Here is a 22,950-nt window from a genome sequence, read left to right as displayed (position 1 = left end):
ACCGTTATGTGCATGGAAGTAGAAGAAGAAGAAACAGAAGAAGGCGGCTGTTTGGATTTAATATATAGAGAGGCATAATGTCGGAGCCTAGTGTTCGTATTTCAGGGACTGTTTTAGCTTCTCTCATGTTCCAGCATGTTAACAGCGACTCAGACGTGGTGAGTACGTCTTTTAGAACTTTTACAGTCGTGCTTTCCGAACCCTGCTGACGATGCGATGCTGTTTCTAGTTATGGCAGTTGGCAAAGAGATAGCAAAGTTAATGTATAGTCAGCTGCATTTAAACTGCCCTATTTGAAACTTAACGTTCTGCACGAGAGCATTCAAAGCTGCCCCGGTGACACTGAAACCCAGTTAACACACCAGACTCTGCTCAAGTATTCTTGAAGTTGAGGAGTAATGCATTTACAAGTAGAAAATGCATACTGAGAAACTGATTAAGTGCATCAGCAAAACTACTGTGCACTGTAAATATATTCGGCATACATTTAGTTTCACAGTGAGATTCAGAGGGTCATTTTTAACTTAAATCTTAGCCCTGTTGTGATAGCAGGACTGGATACAGTGATACTGGTAGTTTGGGCTTTTAAAGACTTTTAAATTGAGAGGTGTTTTTCATCGTGGAATTACATAACTGTAATTATATATTTTTAAAAAGGGCATAATGAAAGAGACACGTTATAATTTATAGTGATTTTCTTTAATCCACACAGGGTCAAATATACAGTACATTTAACTGTATGTTGCTAAAGGGTCTGGAACATTAACAGTATAAGACGCCTATATTCTAATTTAGTGGGCAGAGCAAGAAAGAACTCTTCCACTTCTGCAGACAAAAGTTATCTGATCACATAAGAGGAGCAGTTCACATAAACCAGTAGGAGAAATAAGTCTTCCTGCTGTTGCAGCACATCTCTCTATCATGAGTTTTATTGTTCATAAAACCTTGAGGAGCTACTTCCTGCAGCAGAGAGCAGTGCATGCTGGACTGCAGCCTGATGTCTGCTGTCTGCTCTCTCCTCTCTGCCAGGAAGGCTTGGTTTTGGGAGAAAGCAGCTTCCATGAACAGGTCACCATCAGTGACTCCCAGTCTGACCACATTCACATTGAGGAAATATACAGTGAGTATCCACTAGCACCATTATTGAGTCAGGTAGGACTGCTATTTGTTTTGGTGTGTTATATTTACATGTTCTGTATACAGAAAAATTCTGAAAATGTGATCTGAACTCCAAGAAATGTTCAGCTGCGTGTAGAGCTCAGCAGTTGTGTGTCATCAGTGTGTGTAATGTGTTTGTCTGACAGACATCCAGAAGCATGTCGCCTGCCTCAAGCTGAACATGTGAGTCCTGCAGATCAGCCATCAGCACAGTGTTGCTGTTACTATATGTGTGTGTGTGTGTGTGTGTGTGTGTGTGTGTGTGTGTGTGTGTACAGCAGCTCTGGGGAGGTGAACCTGGATGTGCTGCAGGAGATGCTTGCAGATAACAAGCAGGTAGGTGAGGGATGGATTCAGCTCACTGTGGAAGGTTTGGTGACATTTCTCTTTTTATATATATATATATATATATACATTTTATGTAGCATGATGTGTTTAATGTGTGACAGTTCTAGCACTGTTGCCTTGAAGCAAGAAGGTTTTGGGTTCAAATCTTTCTGCATGGAGTTTGAATGTTCTCCCTGTGGATGCATGGGTTCTCTCTGAGTACTCCAATTTCCTCACAAAGTCCAAAAACATGACTGTGAGGTTAATTTGGGTGTTTAATATGTGTGGCCTTATCATCTAATGTGTAGCATTCATTTGAGATTGTGTTCTACCTTGTATTACTTACCTTATTATCAGTCTTGCAAAAGTATTTCTACCCTTCTCTGTGTAATTGGCTCATAACGTCCACAACACAAAGCTGATCTCCCGCCTGTCTCAAAATCAATTTTGTCACATATTCTTAGTTGAAGGTCTGACCTTTGACTAGGCCATTCTGCCATTTTTTGGTCTGTCCACAGTCGCTCCATATTCAGATGAATCGGAGTTCTGTGAGGAATCCAAAGCTTGGGATCTAGTTTTTTATCCTAACCTCCTCCCAGGTCCGTCTGCTGGGTTTCTTAGTCTTTATGATGCTGACTGTTTCCTAAAGAACCTCTGAGCAAACAGAATAGCTGCTTCTGAGATAAAACTGGACACAGCTGCAGTTAATATCTGAAGCTGATTTTATTTTATTTTAGGGCATTAAAATAACATACACATGCATGCTGCACCTTTCAAATTTTTCTTTACCAAACCCCACGTTTGCTTTCATTGTTTTTCAGTTTTGTTGGTCTTTCACATTTTGTCCAAATTCTCAGTGTTTAAGAGACAAGAATGTCTTATTATGTCATTTTAAAGTGAGAGTTGACTGTGGGCCTAATGACATTAGTAATGATGGATGTTTTCATGTGTTCATACTCAGCAGGATTGAACACATTACGCATCAGATTTTCACTTCTGATGTTGATACTTAGGATTTTGCCCTGTGTCACTAACACAACACTTGAAAGTAAACTATATAAAACATAAGAATGTTTTATATAGTTCCGATAATGTAGTTCGGAAATATATAAATATTATGTAAAAAAATAAAGGATGACGTCACTCAGAGCACTAAGCATAGAATTTGATTGAATAGATCTGCCTTGTTGATCAGGCATATTGTCACCAATACCTGATCTGAAATTTTTTTCGTTATCGGGACCAGTATAGATATTAATATCACATCAGTGCATCTTTACCAGTGCAGAATGAGCACTCTTTGATGTAGTGTGATGACAGGTGAGGTGTGAGTGTGTCTCAGTGAAGTAGAGTGTTTGTGGTGCAGGACAGTGTTATCGGCTGGTACCGGCAGCGCCGGCACTCGGAGCAGCACATGACGTTCAGGGAGAAGCTGGTCCATGACAAGCTGAAGAGCGCTCTGAAGAACCCCCACATGATCTTCCTGCTGCTGACGTCCAGTAGGGTGACCCCCACAGACTCCACCCACCGCATGGAGTACTCCGCCTTCACGTCCCGCAGCAGGTGACGCTCGCTCCAGTGGGACAGGTCGGCTCGGTGCGTTTACTCAAGGACTGCTGTCCTCTGCTCTCTACAGGCGCTTCGTGAACATCCCGGTGCTGGTGACCAACCTGGGTCTCCTGGAGCAGCAGGGCTACTGGAAGGTGTCCGCTCCCTGCTCCGCTTCAGGCTATAGCCTCACCATGAACAAACACGGGTAGCTTTGCTCTCATGCCGGCCCAGACGGGTGGCAGCTGTGCTCCTGCTCACAAAGCTCCGCCGTCTGTTCCAGGTCCAGGTTCTTCTCCCCCAGTGGGCTGTTGAAGGAGGTGGATGAGATGAACAAGATGAATGACTCTCTGCAGGTGGAGCTGCAGGTGAGGGAGGAGTGAAGGCGCATCACAACGTTCTCATTATAAGGGTTCCTACACGGTCTGGAAAAGTCTGGAAGTTGATTTATTTTCCCATTCTGGATTAGTGTGGAGAAATATTTGTATTTCCAGAGTGTGATTCCATCCACACTTCCTTTATTCATTTCTTTCTCCACCCCATTTTCTTTTCTTTTTGTCATTCCTTACTTCCTAGCTTCTCTCTGCTCTCCGCTCCATCTGTCCCATTTTTCTTTATTCCCATCCATTTTGTACTTTTTTTCTTCCCTTTATTCTATTCAGTTTATTTATATAGCACCAAATCACAACAAATGTCGTCTCAAGGGATTTCACAAAAATTTATTTCAATTAAATCCCCCATACATTCCAATTGATACTAGTTATCAAACAGTTAACAGTTGTACATTGAAGTAGCTTACAAAGTGTCTAATGAAACCCATCAGGTTGCATCAAATCATTGACTTGCAGGATTCACTCCTCCTGGATGAACATGTAGAGACAGTCGTTTACATCAGGGATGGGCAACTCTGGTTTATTTTACAGAAATCCCTCATACTGAGCATGCATATGGCAACAGTGGAGAGGAAAAACTTCCTTTAACAGGAAGAAACCTCCAGCAGAACCAGATAAACTACACTTTATTCTTTCTTCCCTTCTCCTCCTTACTGTTGTTGTATTTAAAGTTTGAGTTCCTATGCTAATCTGACTGTGAAAGTCTTATGTTTTGACATGGTGAGTGTATGGGAGCCCTGTGTCTTCAGACTGTCTTGCTGTGTGTGTTTGTGGACAGAAAGCGTGCAGAGAGGTGGAGGAGAGTGAGCGTGCAGTAGAAGCGCTGCAGCTGGAGGTTTCAGCCCTGAAGAAGAGCCTTAGAGAGAAGCAGCAGAGCTCAGAAGGAAAAGTTCCAGGTAAGATCCAGATCCACCAGCAGGTGCTCCTGCTTCAGCTCCAGGCAAGTCCTCACGCTGTCCGTTTCCATAGGAACCAGCAGTCCAATTGAGCCCAGGAACAACCAGCTGCTGCTAAAGGCCGTCAGAGCGCTGCTGGGCTCCTGCCCTCTCTTGCTCACTCAGAGGCTGTCCCTGCAGGCCTGCCCTGTCCCCAGCAGAGACACAATGGCAGCAGACTCAGACAGGGAGCAGGAGCAGCCTGCCCTGCTGCAGGACGGCCGTGGGACGAAGCAGAGGGGCGCGCTGCAGGGCAGGGGCAGGAAACGGAGGAGGAACAACTGCTGACTCAGCAGGGGAAATAAATAAAGCCTAAATAAATGCTAGGCTTAAATTAACTGCAGAAATCAAATATGTAGATATGTTTTATTTGAAAACATTTTTTTTAAAGAAAAATCCTGAGTATTTTCTAAGTTCTCAAATGTTACAATACGTCATCTGGAAATGGTTCAGAATAACAATTGTTTTTCGGAATTTATTGGAATAAATTCATATTTATAATGGTGTCTCAGCCATATTTAATACTGACTTCTTCCATGGTTTCTAACTGCAGCTCAACAGGTTCTGCTTGATGGTCTACAGTCTCCTCATGGTCCTCAGAGGGACCATGTTCTGGTCCCTCTGAGGACCAGAACATGGGTCACTCTCCATCACATGTCTCAGCAGGACAAAAAGGGGAAAGGCAGGAAGAGATGGTGGACATTTTTAAGTTTAATACAAACAAAATCAGCTTTTAACTTTACACACTGGGAGCTGATTCTCTAATCCAGATGTTTGATGCTGCAGATCCTGGGATCCTTCATGAACTCGGGGTATTTGTGTGTCACTGGCATGAAACCTGCAGGTGAACAAAAAACCCCGACCTTCAGCAAAATGAGGAAACAATGTGAGTAAAGCAAACTTTCTGGGTATATGAAATAAATCAGAAAATCCATGGAATGAGTTTTATCACAACACCACAGCAGACCGGATCCATCACACTGCTGACACGCAACCATCAGCTGCTCCTGCTGCCAACCACCTGACAGATGCTGGCACCACGTCTGTGTGTGTTATTCCAACCCACCAGTAACACACTGGGAGAAGCTGAAGTCTAACTCACCTAGTGAGTGAGCCTTCTTTATAGCTTTAGAGATCTCCTTTTGCTTTTTCCCACATAATCCTGGAGGACAGAGAGAGACACTGTGAGTGGCAGCAGCCTTCAACTCTGGAGAAGGCTGAGCAGCCGCAGCTCACCTGTGATGTGTCGGCCGTAGATCCTGCCAGTGTGAGGAGAGACGAACTGAGACAGAAGCTGAGGGAGGACAGGTGGAGATCAGGTTACTGCCGCACAGTACAGCCACTGGATCTTCTTACTAACAGAAGATCCAAGTAGAGTTGGAAATGTGAAACTGACAGGAAACAGAGCCTCAATAAGACAGCCGTCAGTTCAAACAGTATCGAGGGTTTATTTTTATTCCTGGTGACCAATGGATTAAGTTAGGTTTAAAACTTTGAATCCAAACAAACTGGAAGGTAATAAGAAAGGAAACATTTTAACAGAGGAAATAGAAAAAATAGAACAAACACAAGATGACAGAAATGGGAATCCATGTGAGCAAACTATACAAAACTAGGTGAAAGCAATCTGATTCATGTACAGATGGGCCCAATCTAGAAACCATCAACACCTTTCAAAGAATATGATTGGATGAAAGCAGGATTGAGTTGTAAATCCTAAACTAAATATATAATGGCTAAACATATAATGGTTTTATTGATGCCATCTAAAAGAATAGGAGGGATAAAACTGCTGAAGGTCTCCATAGTGACAGTGCAGGGATGAGGTCAGTCCAGATTACTGAGAATCTGTCCACTGAGCAAAGAATGCTTCCTTCAGCAAATACAGGTCAACTTAATGAAAGGGCAACATGGATGGATGGTTGGAACTTTTAGCCTCGGCATGAAAGCTGCCAGCTGAGCTAAACACTGGATGATTCTATCATTTATCACACTGCAGGATATAGAAATTGAACTGTTTCTAAACACCAATTATCCTCTAAAGTTATGATTCCACATTTTCTGGCAGGGCTAGAGTTTTTAGAGATGTAGGTTTAGATGAAGGACGTGTGCTCCGGAGGAGCCTGAGAGCCAGCTGTGTGTTCCTGTTTGCAGCTGAAACCATGAGGCGTTCACTGACCCACCTGGATGTTTTTAAAGTCCACAGTGACGTTGCAGAGCATGCAGCCTTTTTTGGACTCTCTGGACAGATTCTCCACTTTTAGAAGCTACACAGAAAGACATCCCGTTATTACAGACTCGTATTGCAGCCACATAACAATCTACCAGTGTCTTACAGCGTCATCTTTCGGCAGGACTTCAGCGGATGTGAGGCTCCTGTGTGCTGCACAGAGAAAACAGCAGCCCGTTCACACTGACAAATGTTCCGTTTCAACAAACTGAGGCTTTATAGCTTACACCGCGGAAACCAGTTTAGACTGACAGATACTCACATGTGTTCCTAGGGAGATAGAAAATAGCCTTTAGCCTCTGGAGCCCTCTCACGCACAACATTTTGACCTGACACAGGACAGGAAGAAGCTCCGGGACGACGGTAAACGCTGGCAATGTCACTGTGGTTCCGAGCGACCACATTTCCAGTTTTAATTAAAATTTATAAAGGTAAAAACCTTTTTTTGTTAACATTAAATATAATGGATGTATGTCTTTTTTAATATATATTTTTTATCAATAATTTCCATCAATCGATGACGATGATTGATAGATTATATATGATCTAATTTATAACGGTCCGTGTTTGCTGATCCAAAAAGACAAAATAGAAAACTTCCCCACAGTTACAAAGGTTCAAACAAAAAACACCCTGTGTTAAAAAAAAAAAATTGCAGAGAGAAATTGTATGCGTCTGTAAAACATTTTAAATGAATATCTATAGTAAGTGGGAAATATATTGAAATCGAAATATTTTTAATCACCAAAATCTAACCAGTTACAACCCAAATAAGTTTGATTTACCTTTTAATCTTTAATTAGCTATGTTTACGTCACTGGGTTGTCCATCAACAACAGCACGATTAGTTTGGCAAAACACCGTCCGTTCCTCCAACAATCATTGTAAGAGAAACATGTTATTTTTAGCGGACATATGAAAACGGAAGTGACGACAGATTTTCGTCTGTTTCGCTCTGACGTCAGCAGTTATCAGTTTGAATGTGCTGAGCGGTTGTTGCATTTTATTTATACTTTCAGGCTATAGCTGCACAGTTCCAGTTACTGTCCTTTAACTTTTTAGAAGGGTAATTTTTTAAAATGTTATTGCCGTTTAGTTTGTTGTGGGAACAAAGTGAGAAGTGATTACAGCTAACTGTAGCTGTCTACACCGCATGTTGTAGCGTTCTCAGTTCATGTTAACTATTTTTCCGACAGGCCGGAAGCAGACATTTATTGTCGTGTATGCTCCAGAGTGCCTCAGATGCGTTAGTGACACCGGGCCCAGTCAGGGATGAGCTGCGGGAGGCTCCACGTCAAAATTAAGCGAGTGTGCGCGAGGAAGAGATCCCGAAATGTTTTTAAGACTCACCTGATCCCTGTCCGAAAGCAGGGGAGAGGAGGAGGAAGAGAAGCCGGGTCAACGCCATGCCTCCTTTCCAGGAGGAGCAGCACCACCATGGCAGAACATAGAGCTGTGGAGGTACCGCGGGGTTCTGTGGGATGGACGTGTATTTACTCTACCAGTTATAGCATGGAAACTCGACAAAAACAAGTCAAAGATTTGTTCTGTTTGCACAACAGTTCAATAACATTGGTGACTTGCTTGTTAAAAGTTGTACATTTCTAAGGCCATTTTACCTCTCTTCTTGTCTTTTGGTGGCAGTACTGCAGCGACAGTGAAGATCTGTTTGGTGAATATGACAGCATCCTGGAGGATACCTCCATCCTTGCAAAGTTGGTGGAAGCAGAACAACATGAAAGACTGCGATCAGAGAACCTGCAGAGTTTCAGGACTCTGCAGCCTTCTGCAGACCCCATATCCCAGTCCCCCAAGGGCCCACTCACTGACTCGGTGTTCCATGAGCTGGAGGACAAGGTGTTTGAGGACCTGCCACCCAGTCAGCTGCAGTTTCAGGAACAAATCCAAGATCAGGCAAAGAAAAGCAAGATGCAGGTTCAAAACAAAACCTCTACGCCTTCTCACACTGAGGCTGCAGGAGAAACAAACTGTGAGGATGGAAGCAGGAAACACAGCAAGGCAAGGAGGAGTGTGGCAGACCTTCTGAAGAAGACCATGCTGGGGAACGCAGCGACTCCTGTCGGTGTGTCTCGGACAGCGTTGCTGAAGGAGGCGGTTATTTCTGAGGAGATCAGTGTCGCCATGCAGGCTATGGAAAACATATCAGCTGAGACTCCAGACCTCGGGCCATTCTTTGGACTCCCTAGCAAGGTCAAAGAGCTGATGCACAAGCTGAGAGGAATCCAGAAGTTATACGGTGAGAATAGTGTTCATCAAGAGAGTCACTGCAGAAACTGTAGCATACTCATACATCACTGAAATACTGACACTTTTCAGTCCCTCTGGTTCATTTTTGCCAGGCAGATGAAGATCTTTGATTTTTCAGAATACTCTTGTAGAGGTTCACATTTCCAGCAGTCTGCAGCAGAAACTTATTTATTAAAAGCTGCAAGAGGGATTTCAGGGTGCTGCTGAGCTCTATATTTAATGCCTCCGATTAGCTACAAACTTTACAAAATAACATAGCATCTATCAGCTGATCTGCTTTTGTGTGTCAGACTGGCAGGAGGCGTGTCTGAACCTGGAGTGTGTTCAGCAGAGGAGGAACCTGATTTACTCTCTTCCTACCAGCGGAGGGAAGACCCTGGTGGCAGAGATCCTCATCCTCAGAGAGCTGCTGTGCAGGAGGAAGGACTGTTTGTTCATCTTACCGTACATATCACTGGTGCAGGAGAAGGTACTTGAACACACCTGCTCATTTCTGGTGAAAATGGCACCTGCCACAGTTCCAGTATACACGGGTAAAAAAAGTAAACACATGAGCTGGTGACTTTTAAGTTGATTTCTTAGTTTCAGTGAGCTCTTAATGTAATAAAATCTGACAAATGCTTAAAGAATTAAAGCTCTTGACAGGAGTCAGATTCATCTTAGACTTTTGCTCTTTTTCCCCCAATCTGTGTTTATATCTCCATCGGGCTTTGCCAGGTGCGTGGGCTGGCTACCTTTGGCCTGGAGCTGGACTTCATGGTGGAGGAGTACGCTGGCAGCAAAGGCAAGTTTCCACCGGTGAAGAGAAGAAACAAGAGATCCCTGTACATCGCTACCATAGAGAAGGCCCACAGCCTGGTCAACTCGCTGATAGAAAGCAGCAGGCTGAACCACCTGGGGCTGCTGGTGGTTGATGAGGTGCAAACTCTTCTCAGTTGAGAGGCAGCTGAGGCGAAAGGAAGGAATCAGAGAAAGTTGACTGCAGGGTTTTTCCTGTTTTTTTGCAGCTTCACATGCTGGGTGATGGCAGCAGAGGGGCTGTGATCGAAATGACTCTGGCCAAGGTTCGGTACATGAGCAGTGAGTGGCTTCTTCTGTCAGACATGATCAAGTTAATTAATCCTAGTCCTCACTCAACAAGTGTTTTTCTTTGTTTATATTGTTGTTTGCTTTTTTTTTTTTTTTTATAACTGCCCCATAATTATAATGCAGTTGATGGAGACTAAATTCAAATTCTTTTTGTCCCCACAAACTTGATGAATGAAGTTGATTCTGATTGTAATCAATAATTGAATCTAAAGTACTTCTCTGTTTTTCAGAAGCAACCCAGATTATTGGAATGAGCGCCACCCTGGGGAACATCAAGGACTTGCAGATGTTTCTGGGGGCAGAAAATTACACAAATGACTTCAGGCCAGTAAGTGAACAGTGTAGAGTCTGAACAATGTCTCCGTCAGATCTCAGGATTGTATGAGTGCGTTTGACTAAAGTCAACTTGCTGTTGGTCTGTCTGACTAACAGCAATTGTCAACAAACCCAGATAACGTGAACCTCTAGAAGCCCGACTCAGCCTTTCTAATCGAGCTTTTAGAGTTTCACGTTGAGCGTGTGGAAGCCTAGCGAGCGGTGAGGCTTTTATACTTGATGTATAGGTTGGTGCAGTGCTTACAGAAAAGAGAGCCTTCATGGAGGGATCATATACAGGTGAAGCTGCTCTGCAGGAACATCTTCCAAATGGTTCCAAATAGAGCATGTGCGATCTGATCCAAGTTAGAAAAAATGGAGGTTCAGGTAAGTCGTAGTGTCAATCAGCAGGGTCAGGCCAACCCCAAAAACCTAGCTCAGTGTCAACTATAAACCTGTCTTGGCCTGTCTTTGCTCTCACTGTTAATGATGTAAAAACAATCATCTTAAAATAAACAAACATCCTGTCGCTGGCTCCATGGACAGAAACAGTCAGTTTGGTTCTGTCGAGCAGTCTCTGCATTAGCTCCACTCTGCTGTCTGTTTCCAGGTTCAGCTGAAAGAATATGTCAAACTGAATGACACCATATATGAAGTTGACCCGAAGGAGGAAAACTGCTTCAGATTCTCCAGAATGCTCAACTATAAAGTGAGTTTGGCATTGATCAGATTGTGTGGAATGGGTTGTCATGGAGGAGTTATTTCTGCCATGTGACTGACTGGCAGTCAGCAGCATCATCTATGATGTAGAACAAACCATCCATGAAGGATTCTCAGTTTTTAGATCAAAGGTAGCAGGACGAGAAGAGCTGTGAGGTCGTCAGTAACGAGGTGAAACCAGATTCTCTCTCATTCTGCAGTACTCCAGCTCCATGCAGAAGATTGACCCAGACCACATCATTGCCCTGGTAACAGAAGTTATCCCTCTGCATTCATGTTTGGTCTTCTGTCCTACGAAGAAAAACTGTGAGAATGTTGCAGGAATGATCTGCAAGTATCTAAAGGAGTGAGTGAACTGCTCCACCTGTTTGTGCCATGCAGCCATGCATCCACTCGCTGCTGCTCAGACTTCCTGCTTCTCCCCTCAGAGACTTTCTGCAGCACCGTGAGGCTGAGAAGGCCGTCCTGCTCCAGGAGCTGAAGGCCAGTGGGAACGGCTCCATGTGCCCGGTGCTGAGGAGGACCGTGCCCTACGGCGTGGCCTATCACCACAGTGGCCTCACCGCCGAGGAGAGGAAGCTGGTGGAGGAGGCCTACTCCAGGGGCGTGCTCTGCCTCCTGGCCTGCACCTCTACCCTGGCAGCAGGAATCAACCTGCCAGCCCGCAGGTCAGATCAGCTTCGCTTCTCTACTTAAACCCTCTACAGCCTCCTGGGCTGCTGCACTCTAACTGACTCGCTTCATCTTGCTGCTCTTTGCACCTCTTCTGTTTTTATTCCATGTTCAGACAAGCACAGTTACCAAAGCAGCTTTTTCTGTTCATGTCCAGAGGCTCACAGTGTGTTTCCCAAGGATAGCGCCGTTATAGTGGCAGCAGGTTGGAGCAGCTCTGCTACCTTAGTTCTGCCCTGTTCATCATCCCTTTGGCTGAGGCGTTGCTGGTTTGGACAATTATTCCTGGATTTCAGCAGTAAATCAGCCCAGATTTCCTTAATGTTGGTAGATTGTGATCAACTGATGTTTTCATGTGAAGGCGATCTCATCCAACGAGCTTATCTACCTCAACAAAGATCTACAAACTAGACACTGTCCTCTTCTGCTCTACAGTGAGAGTTTTGACTGACATGCCCTGATTTTAGGTCGTCAGGTCATGTCTACATGTTTGCAGTCACCAAACTGGTGCTACCTCAGCAATGTTTTTGCTATGCTTAGCAACAAATCAGACAAAAAAATTGTTTCGGCAGGTCAGACTTCTTAAATATCAGCAGTCGTCAATCAGCCACAAAGCTTCAATCGGTACAGTCATAATTATTTCCTCTGGTTTTGAATGCAGCAGGAAGGATCTTTGTTCTTAGTTTTTTAAATTTTGGTCAGTAGCTGCAATCTGTAACCATGACAATAAACCGTAGTCTATTGGTTTTACAAATGGGAGCCACTGATATGCATCTAAAAATAACACCTGAACTGTGACCCCAAATCGCACAAGAGTCTCTTCCATCCATCATAATGGGCAGGATCATATCCTGAGTCTCTGCCCGGCTTTCTAACCGGGCAGAGACTCTGCCAGGTTTGCTTATTCAGTTCTAGAGGAGCTGAAGAAGCAAAGGAAATGGATTAGCAGATATTCCTAACAACTGATGGAGGCAGCAACAAATGTTACTGTGGCATTTTTTCCCTGCTGTCCAGAATTTGAGCTATTACTATGTCATAACAGTCAGGAGACTATCATACAGCAACAGTCTTTAGTCGGAGACTACTGCAGATTTGTTGTGAGACTGACTGCTACCAGGCATCCTTCCTGCCCACAGCATCACCATCCACAGCAATTCCTTGAGTTTATTTAGATTATATGAACTACAATACTTAATTTCCCTTTGGGATGAATAAAGTATTTCAGAATGAAATGTTTGCTTTCTTGCAGAAGGATGGCTCAGTGAACTGTAGTTTCAGTGGCGACTCAAAACTAAACGAAACAATAACAGGAATATTTCTGTGGCTGTCTTCCTGCAGGGTGATCCTGCGCTCCCCTTATGTGGCCACGGAGTTCCTAAAGAGGAGTCAGTACAAACAGATGGTGGGCAGAGCAGGCCGGGCTGGGATCGACACCATCGGGGAGAGCATCCTCATCCTGCAGGAGAAGGACAGGAGCATGGTAACGTCTGACTGCTTTTTATTAGACATGTTCAAACTTCTGTAAGGAAATATGGAAGAGCTGAAGCGTCGCCTGCTCTTCAAGTCTATCAACTTGCACTGGAACCTTCATATGCTTAATATTGTTGCTTCAGTAAATTCTTTATGGTTGCAGAGCTGTAAAACCCAACAAATAGTGGTTTTATTTTCAGGCCAAAGAGCTGGTGTGTGCCCCCATGGAGAGCTGCTATAGCAACCTGATGCAGGACGATGAGAAAGGCATCCTCAGTCTGATCCTGTCACTGATTGGATTAAATGTAAGTGTCTCTCCTTTTGTTTCCTGTCTTTTCTTTTCTCTTTTTTTTTGTCTGCATCTTAACACACACAGTAAAATCACCTTGGTGCAGTTCTGTCTTTTCATTTTTCTTCTAAGGTCTGTTTGTGTTTCTCATCAGCTGTAGTCTTAATGTCAGGAAGATGGGTGTCTGCATGTGAGCAACAGATCCAGAACATAAAGTTCCATCTCTAACCAGACATACACCCAGAGATGTTGGCAATGAAGTTCTGATGACTTTATCTCCATTTAAGACTTTCTTGCTTCTTATTCTATATTTTGATCTGTTTTCCAGTTTGGATTTCTGCGTTCCTTAGAAAAGAGGAAGAGGTTGAGGCTGAGGTTCATGGTGTGTTTGTGAACTGTGTGGTGTTGCTGCAGATCTCCTCGTCGCTGCAGCAGGTGGAGCAGTTCCTGCATGGGACGCTGCTGTTTGTGCAGCAGCAGCAGCTGTGTGTGGAGCGCAGCCTGTGGGACACCGTCCAGCGCTGTGTAGCCACGCTGCGGGAGAAGGAGCTCATCACCATCACAGCAACACACTCCCCATCGCTGCAGGTCACCAGACTGGGCAGGGCAGCGTACAAAGGTAAACCAGACCTGGTCATCAGAAAACCGTTCTGCCTGCATCAGCACACTCTGAGGGGCGCTTAGATACACACACCAGCCAGGTGGACCATCATCTGATGTGTGTCGTTGTCCTGCAGGCTCAGTGGATCTGTCCTACTGCTCTGTTCTGTACAAAGACCTGTTGAAAGGTCTGGAGGGGCTGCAGCTGAGCAGCCACCTGCACCTGGTCTACCTGGTGACCCCCTATGATCTGGTCCCTCAGTGCAACCCTGACTGGATGGTTTACTTCAGACAGGTAGCCAGCCAGCCTCCATCAGATGTCGCTCAGCAGCCGGCCTCAGTGCTTCCTGCTGAGCGGCTGCTGCTTCCTGTCTGCAGTTCACCTTGCTGTCTGCTTCAGAGCAGAAGATGTTTGCTGCTGTTGGAGTCCCAGAGAGCTTCGTGGCCCGGAAGGCTGCAGGACAGACGGTCAAGAAGGTAACGGGGGTCAACATGTTACCACGCACTGAACTGAGGATGGTGAATGATGTGAGGCCCCTGGGGGTCCATGATGTCAGAGCAGGAGCAGGTGGTTTAAGCAAAGCCTGTGAGTAGGGAGAGAGGGAGGCCTGGGGATGAGCAGCAGCATTGGAGGGATCTAAAAATATCACATGATAGTGTTAGTTAATGGGAAGACAACAGCTGTCAGATTTGTTTAAATGATGCTCACATAATATCATAGTTCAGATAAGCTTCCAGGGAAAGAGTGTTAGGAAATGATCCTGAAATGATGAGGATATTTCAGAAGATCCAGTAGATTTGCTTGAATTCAGAATTCTCATCAAACTACTCCTGGAAGAAGGTTGGTGATGAAATTCTGGGGTAAATAATCAATGGTTCACTTATTATGGATCATAGGTTGTATAATAGAAATAGGGATATTGTCAAAGGTACCAACAGAATAAAAACAAGCAATAATTTGACCCATTTAAAGAAAAGGAAGAGGTCGATCTGAAATGTGTGGTTACAGACACACTGCTTTAACTTCTCAGTGAAGTGATGGAAACACCATGGACTCGATCTGAAGTCTGTAGTCTGACTTAGAAAAGTACAGATAATTAATGAGGTTGTAATTGTTGGATTATTTGAGTTTAATCATCTGCTTTCCTGACAGAATGTTAGGAGTAGTCATTAGGAAAAGGAGCAGGATATTCTGGTGTATCCTGTAGAAAATGGGGCACCTCAGGGCAGTGTCTGGAGTCCATTGATATTTGATATAATTTTTTTATTTTTATGAGTCATTGTGGAAAAGAATACAGGACCTCTGTAATCAACTAGGAACAGTGGAAGTAACAAACTTTTTTCCAAAATATGAGAGAGGTAAAGTTTGGATCACGTTACAGTGTCCAAGTCAAAGTAAAGACCTGAGCCTAACTGTGAATCTTTATCCAAAATGAGCGCTTTGCACAGAGGAATGGTGTGTAGCTGTGTTGGCTGCCTGTCTGCGTTGCAGAGCGTGGATCTGGTGGCAGTGAAGCGGATGTACCTGGCTCTGGTCCTCTTCTCCCTGCTGAGGGACACTGACGTGTGGGCCGTGGCCGACCGCTTCCAGCTCACCAGAGGCTTTGTTCAGACTCTGCTCAGCTCCGCCTCAGCCTTCTGCTGCTGCGTGCTGCACTTCACTGAGGTACCACCGCCTCACTGCCACAGCTAGCATGCTAGCACATCATTTGTCTAACATTTGTCTTGGTGATGCGTTCAGGAGCTGGAGGAGTTGTGGCCATTTAAAGCTCTGCTGCTGGAGCTGACCCACCGCCTCAGTTACTGCGTGAAGGCCGAGCTCATCCCTCTGATGGAGGTGGCAGGAGTTTTGGAGGTCAGGACCAGCTGCTGTCTTTGGAGGCCCGCGCCGTTCTGCCATGGCTTTACCTAGAGGCGCTTTGCTGACGTTCTCCTTCTGTGCAGTTCAGAGCAAAGCAGCTGTACAACGCTGGGTACAGGACGCTGAGCCACCTGGCCAACGCCGACCCTGCCGTCCTCTGCAGAACACTGGAGCACCTGTACCAGAAGCAGGCCAACCTGATGGTGGCCTCAGCCAAGGTGAGGGTCCCTGTGGAGCCAGGCTGAGGCTGCTCAGTCTGGAGCAGAGGCCCTCTGCTTCAACGTCAGCCTCAGCTCTGTAAGCTAGGACAGCAACAGGGTGCTTTGTGAAGCTGTGATGGTAACCTGGCTGTGTCTGTCAGATGATGCGTTTCTGTCTTCCAGATGCTCCTGAATGAGAAGGCTGCAGCTCTGCAGGAGGAAGTGGATGAGCTGCTGACCCTGCCTGCAGACCTGCCACCACAGCAGCTTCTCTGAAACACAACGTCTCAATGCTACATTCAACTCTTGGCCTGTTTTTCATAGGGTTTTTTTAATCTTAGGTTTTCTTATTAAAATATTAGGTCATACAAACTCTGCTCTGTGCTTTATAAACTGCTGCAAGAGCTCCCTGAGTGGAGAAATATCCTCCTGTTTCAGGATCATTCGGATGAATTTCAGCTCAGGCTGCTCTCATAAAAGCTAAATATGCAAAAAGAATTAACATATAGCGAGATGCTTTTTGCGGATGATGTGGTCTGCAGCTCTCACTGGAGCGGTTTGCAGCCGAGTGTGAAGCGACCGGGATGAGGGTCAGTGCCTCCAAATCAGAGGCCATGGTCTTGAGCCGGAAAAGGGTAGAGTGCCTTAAATAGGGGCAGGACACCCCTTCAATAGGGGTGTCCTGCCCCTATTGAAGGAGTTTAAGTATCTCGGGATCTTGTTCACGAATGAGGAAAAAATAGAGCTGGAGATCGACAGGTGGATTGGTGCATTGTGTCTGCAGTGAAGCGGGCGCTGTACCGGTCTGTTGTGAAGGGAGAGCGGAGTCAAAAAGCGAAGCTCTCAATTTACCAGATGATCTACGTTCCCACCTTCATCTATGGTCATGAGCTTTGGGTCATGACTGAACAAATGAGGCCACTGATACAAGCAGCTGAAATGTTTCCCTCTAGAGTGTCTGGTCTCTCCCTTAGAGATAGGGTGAGAAGCTCGGTCATCCAGGAGGGACTCAGAGTAGAGCTGCTGTCCTTCACATCGAGAGGAACCAGTTGAGGTGGCTCGGGCATCTGGTCAGGATGCCTCCTGGACGCCTCCCTGGTGAGGTGTTCCGGGCACGTCCCACTGGGAGGAGGCCCCGAGGAAGACCCAGGACACGCTGGAGGAACTATGTTTCTCAGCTGGCCTGGGAATGCCTTGGGGTTCCCCTGGAGGAGCTGGAACAAGTGGCTGGGGAGAGGGAAGTCTGGACCTCCCTTCTGAAGCTGCTGCCCCCGTGACCCGACCCCGGATGAAGTGGAAGAAAATGGATGGATGGATGGATGGATGGATGGATGGATGGATGGATGGATGGATGGATGGATGGATGGATATAGCGAGATGAGCTTGTGCATTCTGTGCCTTTCTAGAAGTGATCACAACACATTTTGTCACATTGCAACAATATTAATGTATTTTATGTCAGACCAACACAAATTAGAGAATAATTGTGAAGTGGAAAGATTTATTTCTTGTTTAATCACAATTGCGTTCAGTGTGTATAAACTCAGTATAAATGCAGCTGGTCTCTGATGGCCTCATAGGTTTGCTAGAGCAAACAGCATCATGGAGACAGTGAACCCAGCAGCTCGGGTTCTAACTGAGGGTCTTCCAGAGCTCTGCTCACTCCACCTAGTGGTGGGAACAGGGTGTGACAGCTGGAAACCCACCAAAGTATGCTGGATGAAGGACAATGTTGATCAGAGAAGCCAGCGATGCTAAATCTGGAGGAGCTACAGAGATTCACCGCTCAGGAGTTAAGAGGACCATTCATCACAACACAAAGAATCCTCAGTCTGTTAGTCTCTATTTGTTCTTACCTCAAATCATTATCGAGGCTGAAACTTAGAGGTAAATGAACATTTGGACCTTTTTATTTTGCATTTTGTCATTTATCTAGCAGAACGCAGCAGCCTGCAGTGGTCAGGAGGGACAGCTTTAGCCGTCCTTGTGAATTGCCTTGTTGCTGAAAATGTGCTATATACATAAAATTACCTTACCTTGTGACTGGTTCTGTAGATAGAGCTGCCTTGGATAAAAAGGGTGTCAACGTTAAAGCTTTAATTTATGAATTAAAAAGGGGAGAGGGGGCAGGGTGGAGGATTGCAATTACAATAATGCAATGAGAAGTGGACTAAAAGGTCCAAGATGCGGGGCACAACTAATTTAGTTTACTTCTATACTGAAGATCTTTATAAACAAATTTTTGTTAAATCCCTCAAGACTTTAGATAAGTGTTATGTTTCCTCTTTGTTCCTTTTAACTTCAGTACTTTATAAAGAAGCACCTTCTCTGCACATGGTACCGATTAAATACCCAAATACCAACCAGTTGAACTGTGGCAACTCTTAATGCCAGAGCTACTTTCTACTGCAATTTCAAACCTGGACATTGATTCCATCATTTGATAATTGTATATATTTGTTTTCTTGTCCTTCGCAGCAGGATTTTCTAATTTGTTTCTTTTTGAGTTTCTGAACATGATGCTAAAGCATCAGCAAGCTGCAGTCTTCATTAGGACAAACTTCTGTTGCTCTGCCTTTTAATCTGGCCATTTGGGATTTTCTTCCCGTTGGTATAAAGGGATTGACAAAAATTGAGGACATTGCATGAAATTCAATGTTAGTTAAGGAAAGCACAAAGCAGGAGTGAACAGCTGACTCAGCCAGGCAAAGCAGGCGCATTTGATGATTCACTGGATGAGCATCAGCATGTCTTTAATGAAAGTGTGAAACAGCTTTTAGAGTTATTTCCTTTAACTACAGCTGCAGCTGACGGTTGACTAGAAAAGCCAAACTTGTTGCCTGACAACATAACGTCAAAATGAAACTTGTTGCCATTGGTAACGAAAATCTGTTTTCCCTGGCTCTGGCATCAGCATCACCACGGTGGGAAACAGTCCACTGTGCAGCTTTCAACTGCACATATTCTGTAGTGATCCTTAGATCTGGAAGAGAAAAAGCAATCCCAGAGTTGGAGCCCATGACCGGCCGGGGCGTGGGGGACGGTCAGAGGCCGGTCCGAGTTCTCAGCCCGTCCACCAGCTGTCTTCCTCCAGCAGCAAACTTTCACTACAGCTGTCTATGATCTCACTGCTGGGCCATTTTATTCACATCCAGCCACAGTTTTCTTCACAGATGTAAAAAAAAAAAAGCTGCTGCTTAAACCCCCACCAGGAACCAGGAACAACTTCAGAAGGTTTAGAGAAATGAATGTGGCCTTGGATGAACAGTGACACATGAAACTATCTGACCAGGTTTTATCACATCAATTATCTCTACTCGGCAAATAGGAATTGAAAATGCAGGACCAGTTAAAGGAAGCCCACTGCATCATTCCACTGCTTAGATGCAACGATGGGGGTTTGGAAGGATATACTTGATCCCTCTTGGAGAGGAGATTCCTTCTTATACCAGTTTCTCACATCCCATCCTGTTTTACAGTCGTTCTGCTGCAGAGCTGCTGCTGTGTTTTGGATCATTGCCCTGCAGATGCACCCAGTTTGGGTTCAGTTTTAGCCATTGGACAGATTACCTCAAATCTGACTCTGGAGTGAGATGTGCACAAGAGAACCTCAATGAACTGGGTCAGAATTCCTTTACAACACTCCAACAGACTGTTGGCTGCAAGCTCTCACTTCTCATGCTGGTTTTCAGAAGCTATGGAATCTTGAGGTGAACATAACATTTTTTCACATTCAGCTTGAGCATTCTGGCTTGATTTAATAATGTGGAGCTGAGGTTGTGTTTACAGCAAAATGAAAAGTAATAAGGAACATATCTAGTTACTGTTGTGAAGAAGAGTTTTCCTCTTTTGACCTGTGCAAAACCAAAATATGCACTGATGGTAAAATGGAGAATTGCATTAAGTATTGACCAAAGCTGGTCAAACATCCAAACAAATGACTGAAGGTAGCAGATGGAGACTGCAAGGACCAACTCAGACATGAACTCTTACCAGGGCCGTGGAAAAAAGACAAGCCACTGGAAAAGTCTTACAATAATAATACAGCCAAATTTTATAGCATTTTTTCAGATACTCAAAGACAAGTATGGAGAAGTTCAGCTGATTCTAACAGGCTGTAAGAACTCCCCATCCCAGAATGCTTTGTCTTTACAATAGGCTTTTGTGATTTGTTTTCTGTTCCTCCATGGCTGGATGTCAGAAATCCCTCCCAGTCCTGCCTGTGTTGAATAAAAACACAGTTCCTTCACAAATAAAAAGCAGTTTTATCAGTAGTAACTTCCTCTGACTTCACTTCCAATCTAATTGTTTCCACAGACAGTAGCTTCATTCAGAGTTTCTGCTACACCACCTCTTTACCCCAAACTCAGAAGTGTTCTTTGTTTTCCACTCAGCCAACAAGTATGAAATGCTAAGAGAGGGAGAATTAGCACATCTGGATTCATGACTACACCCCGGGTCTCCAGTTTCACTTCCACCATTAGGAGCAGGAAAAGGGGGTTATGGACCTGAGACCTGCGAACGTTCACGGTTGATTTAGAGGGTTCGGCTTGTGTAACGCCAGAATTCCATCTCATTCCTCAAGGGTCTCTGCAGCCCTGTCTGACAGGCTGGAGGAAAAAAAAACTTTGTGCACACTGAAACAACCATTGTGCTCCGATGCTGCACACACACCAGCAGCTGTGTGTATCGGCAGGAGAGGATTATAAAAAGGCTTCAGTGTTTGGCAGAGCTCCAGTCTGTGAAGATCCGTTACCCTGGGAGAGACGGGGAAGAGGCATGGGGTGGCCGCTGCATGTCTGCTCCGTTACAACCTCAGACAAGAGGCGACAGAGTGACCTCTTCATTTCAGACAAAAGGGGGGAAACTCTGTTTGGGCTGTGTGTGTTCAGATGGAGATAAAATTCCTGAATAGAAACCAGAAGGACCAAACAAACAAGCAGAACAACATGACTGGTATCCATGACAACTCCAGATGTTTTCAGCTCCATCATGTTCTGGTTCAAAACACCCACTAAAAGGTTTGGAGGACTTTTGATCAGAGCTTTGCTCCCCTGAATATTGGCCTGTCATCACCATCAAATGTGAGCTCATGTACACCAGGTGGCCCTCCACCCCCCCACACCAACATCATTGCCACTTGTGCCCATCCTGTCTTCCTACCCTGGATAACAGTGGCTCAGTAGGTAGGAGTTCAGCCTGTAACCGGTGGGTTGCTGGTTCAAACGCTCCCTGTCTGACTCATTGTTGTGTTTTTACCTTGTCTGCTGGTGGTGGTCAGAGGGTCCGGTGGTGCTGTGTTGCCTCTGTCAGTGTGTCCCAGGGTAGCTGTGGCTACAGTGTAGCTCACCGCCATCAGTGTGTGAATGAATGACTGAATGTAGTGTGAAGTGCTTCAGAGTCGTCTGGATTAGATCAAGCATTCTACAAGTACATCATTTACCCACCTTTACATACTTCAAATAAGGAACTACCAAAAGTAAAGAGTTACAAAAGATTACATCTATTTAAAACAGTCTTTCTAAATCCTGATCTTCAGGGAACACTGCCCTAGAGGAATTCTAGTCAGAATTCTATTAAATGTAACATTTCTATTTATTTAGAGATTAAAGGAAGTGCCATGTTTCATTGTTGGAAAATCTAGTTTTATAGATATGCTAACAGTCATAATGAAATGTCTAGGTCAAAGGTGGACAACATCTAAACCATTCAGGACACCAACCAATAAAAAGTGACTTTGAACACCACTTAGTTAGCCAATCAGCTCCTTGGGTCCCATACGTCCTCCTTTGACTTTATACCAATATTTTTAAGCAAAATATTGGAGCATAAATTAAGGTTAAATCTACCCAGAACATCCTATTGTTTTCAGCTGCCAATTATGCTTTTTATAATGAAGATGTCCTGGTAGTACTTTAGACCAGTTTTAACCATATGCTTGTTATTTTTCAGGAAACACCAATTTTTTGTATTTTACTTTTTTTTTATAGTGGTTTCCATTTCTAATTTCAGCAGAAAAAGGGAAAAATAATTATTAAAATCATACTGAATCCTAAAAACCCCCAGATTTTTAAGATCTTCTCATTTTAATAATAATATGTAAACTATAACTGGCAGCAAACTGTGACCTCATTTCGAAATGTAATCTGTGAGAGGCCAAGCTGCACAAAGAGCAAACAGGAGAATGTTCAGGAAGAGAAGAGAGCTAACAAAGAAACACAGAGGGTGAGTTACGAGGTAATGCATCCTAATTGCCGCCAGGCTGCTCTCTGCATGGGGCCCCAATTGAATTGTGATTGGGACCAGTAATGGCTATGTTTATGTGCTCTTTGTCCTGCAGCAGGACATATTTGTGCATCTTGCTGCATGCTGCACCTCCTCAGTGAGGCAGCTCTCAGATATGGGCAGCAGGACGGGCTTATCCGTCTCATTTTGATAAAAAAAAAAAGACAGCTGTGGAAAAATGTCAGTAAAAACTAAGAAGAAGTGCTGAAACTTTTAAAAAAATCTTTCCTTTGAAGACATAGAGTCTAGCGTCCCTACTACCAACCTAAGTCTTGGAGTTTGGAAATCTTATTGAAAATTCCTAGTTCCACATTCTTGTAGACATTTTTCTACAGATCTTCAGTAAAACGTCTATGCTGACTGAATGAGGGAGCTCCAGCCTTGTGCCTGATGATGTAAAGGAAGTTGTGATTTGAAAATATTTTTTTTCTTTTCACTTTCTGCCTTTCAGGAATTATGAACATACGCTCCCCTGCACCTCATGAATGGTCTCATTTGGCCATACAAACATAGCACTACATTTACCATTTTTTACATTTCCTACATATTCATTCAGACATACAAAAGTTTAGTTGTAAATTACCAAACAAT

General features: G+C 44.4%; 3 protein-coding genes across 4 annotated transcripts; 2 read left to right on the top strand and 1 right to left on the bottom strand.

Annotated features, from left to right (window-relative positions):
* The first annotated feature begins 5 nt into the window (after nt 1–5).
* abraxas1 (abraxas 1, BRCA1 A complex subunit) lies at nt 6–4,866 on the top strand. The gene is made up of 9 exons (XM_007574038.2): nt 6–158; nt 1,030–1,120; nt 1,305–1,341; nt 1,428–1,494; nt 2,852–3,048; nt 3,122–3,241; nt 3,317–3,401; nt 4,204–4,321; nt 4,395–4,866. The coding sequence occupies exons 1-9, from the start codon at nt 78–80 to the stop codon at nt 4,646–4,648; spliced, it is 1,050 nt and encodes a 349-aa protein (XP_007574100.1). The 5' UTR covers nt 6–77; the 3' UTR covers nt 4,649–4,866.
* Nucleotides 4,867–5,050: 184 nt separating this feature from the next.
* On the bottom strand, nt 5,051–7,009 carry mrps18c (mitochondrial ribosomal protein S18C). Its single transcript, XM_016661798.1, has 6 exons — nt 6,853–7,009; nt 6,697–6,743; nt 6,544–6,627; nt 5,597–5,654; nt 5,463–5,522; nt 5,051–5,198 (listed from the first exon to the last, which is right to left on the bottom strand). Exons 1-6 carry the CDS (start codon nt 6,992–6,994, stop codon nt 5,122–5,124), a joined length of 468 nt encoding a protein of 155 aa, XP_016517284.1. The 5' UTR covers nt 6,995–7,009; the 3' UTR covers nt 5,051–5,121.
* Nucleotides 7,010–7,376: 367 nt separating this feature from the next.
* helq (helicase, POLQ like) lies at nt 7,377–16,446 on the top strand. 2 transcript variants are annotated; one of them, XR_477774.2, is made up of 18 exons: nt 7,377–8,051; nt 8,235–8,847; nt 9,149–9,327; nt 9,576–9,776; nt 9,866–9,938; nt 10,178–10,275; nt 10,873–10,971; nt 11,183–11,328; nt 11,411–11,650; nt 12,993–13,134; nt 13,325–13,429; nt 13,828–14,032; nt 14,151–14,308; nt 14,392–14,490; nt 15,506–15,679; nt 15,755–15,868; nt 15,958–16,171; nt 16,258–16,335. XR_477774.2 is itself a non-coding variant. In XM_007574041.2 (18 exons), the coding sequence occupies exons 1-18, from the start codon at nt 7,863–7,865 to the stop codon at nt 16,348–16,350; spliced, it is 3,063 nt and encodes a 1,020-aa protein (XP_007574103.1). In that variant the 5' UTR covers nt 7,377–7,862; the 3' UTR covers nt 16,351–16,446. The 2 variants fall into 2 exon arrangements, 1 of the variants encoding a protein (XP_007574103.1); XM_007574041.2 differs by having other exon boundaries at nt 15,958–16,092; nt 16,258–16,446.
* Nucleotides 16,447–22,950: the final 6,504 nt, after the last annotated feature.

The sequence above is a fragment of the Poecilia formosa genome, unplaced genomic scaffold (assembly GCF_000485575.1).
Source record: "Poecilia formosa unplaced genomic scaffold, Poecilia_formosa-5.1.2 Scaffold343, whole genome shotgun sequence".
Classification (NCBI taxonomy): Eukaryota; Metazoa; Chordata; class Actinopteri; order Cyprinodontiformes; family Poeciliidae; genus Poecilia; species Poecilia formosa.
This window is presented reverse-complemented; position numbering and strand designations above follow the sequence as displayed.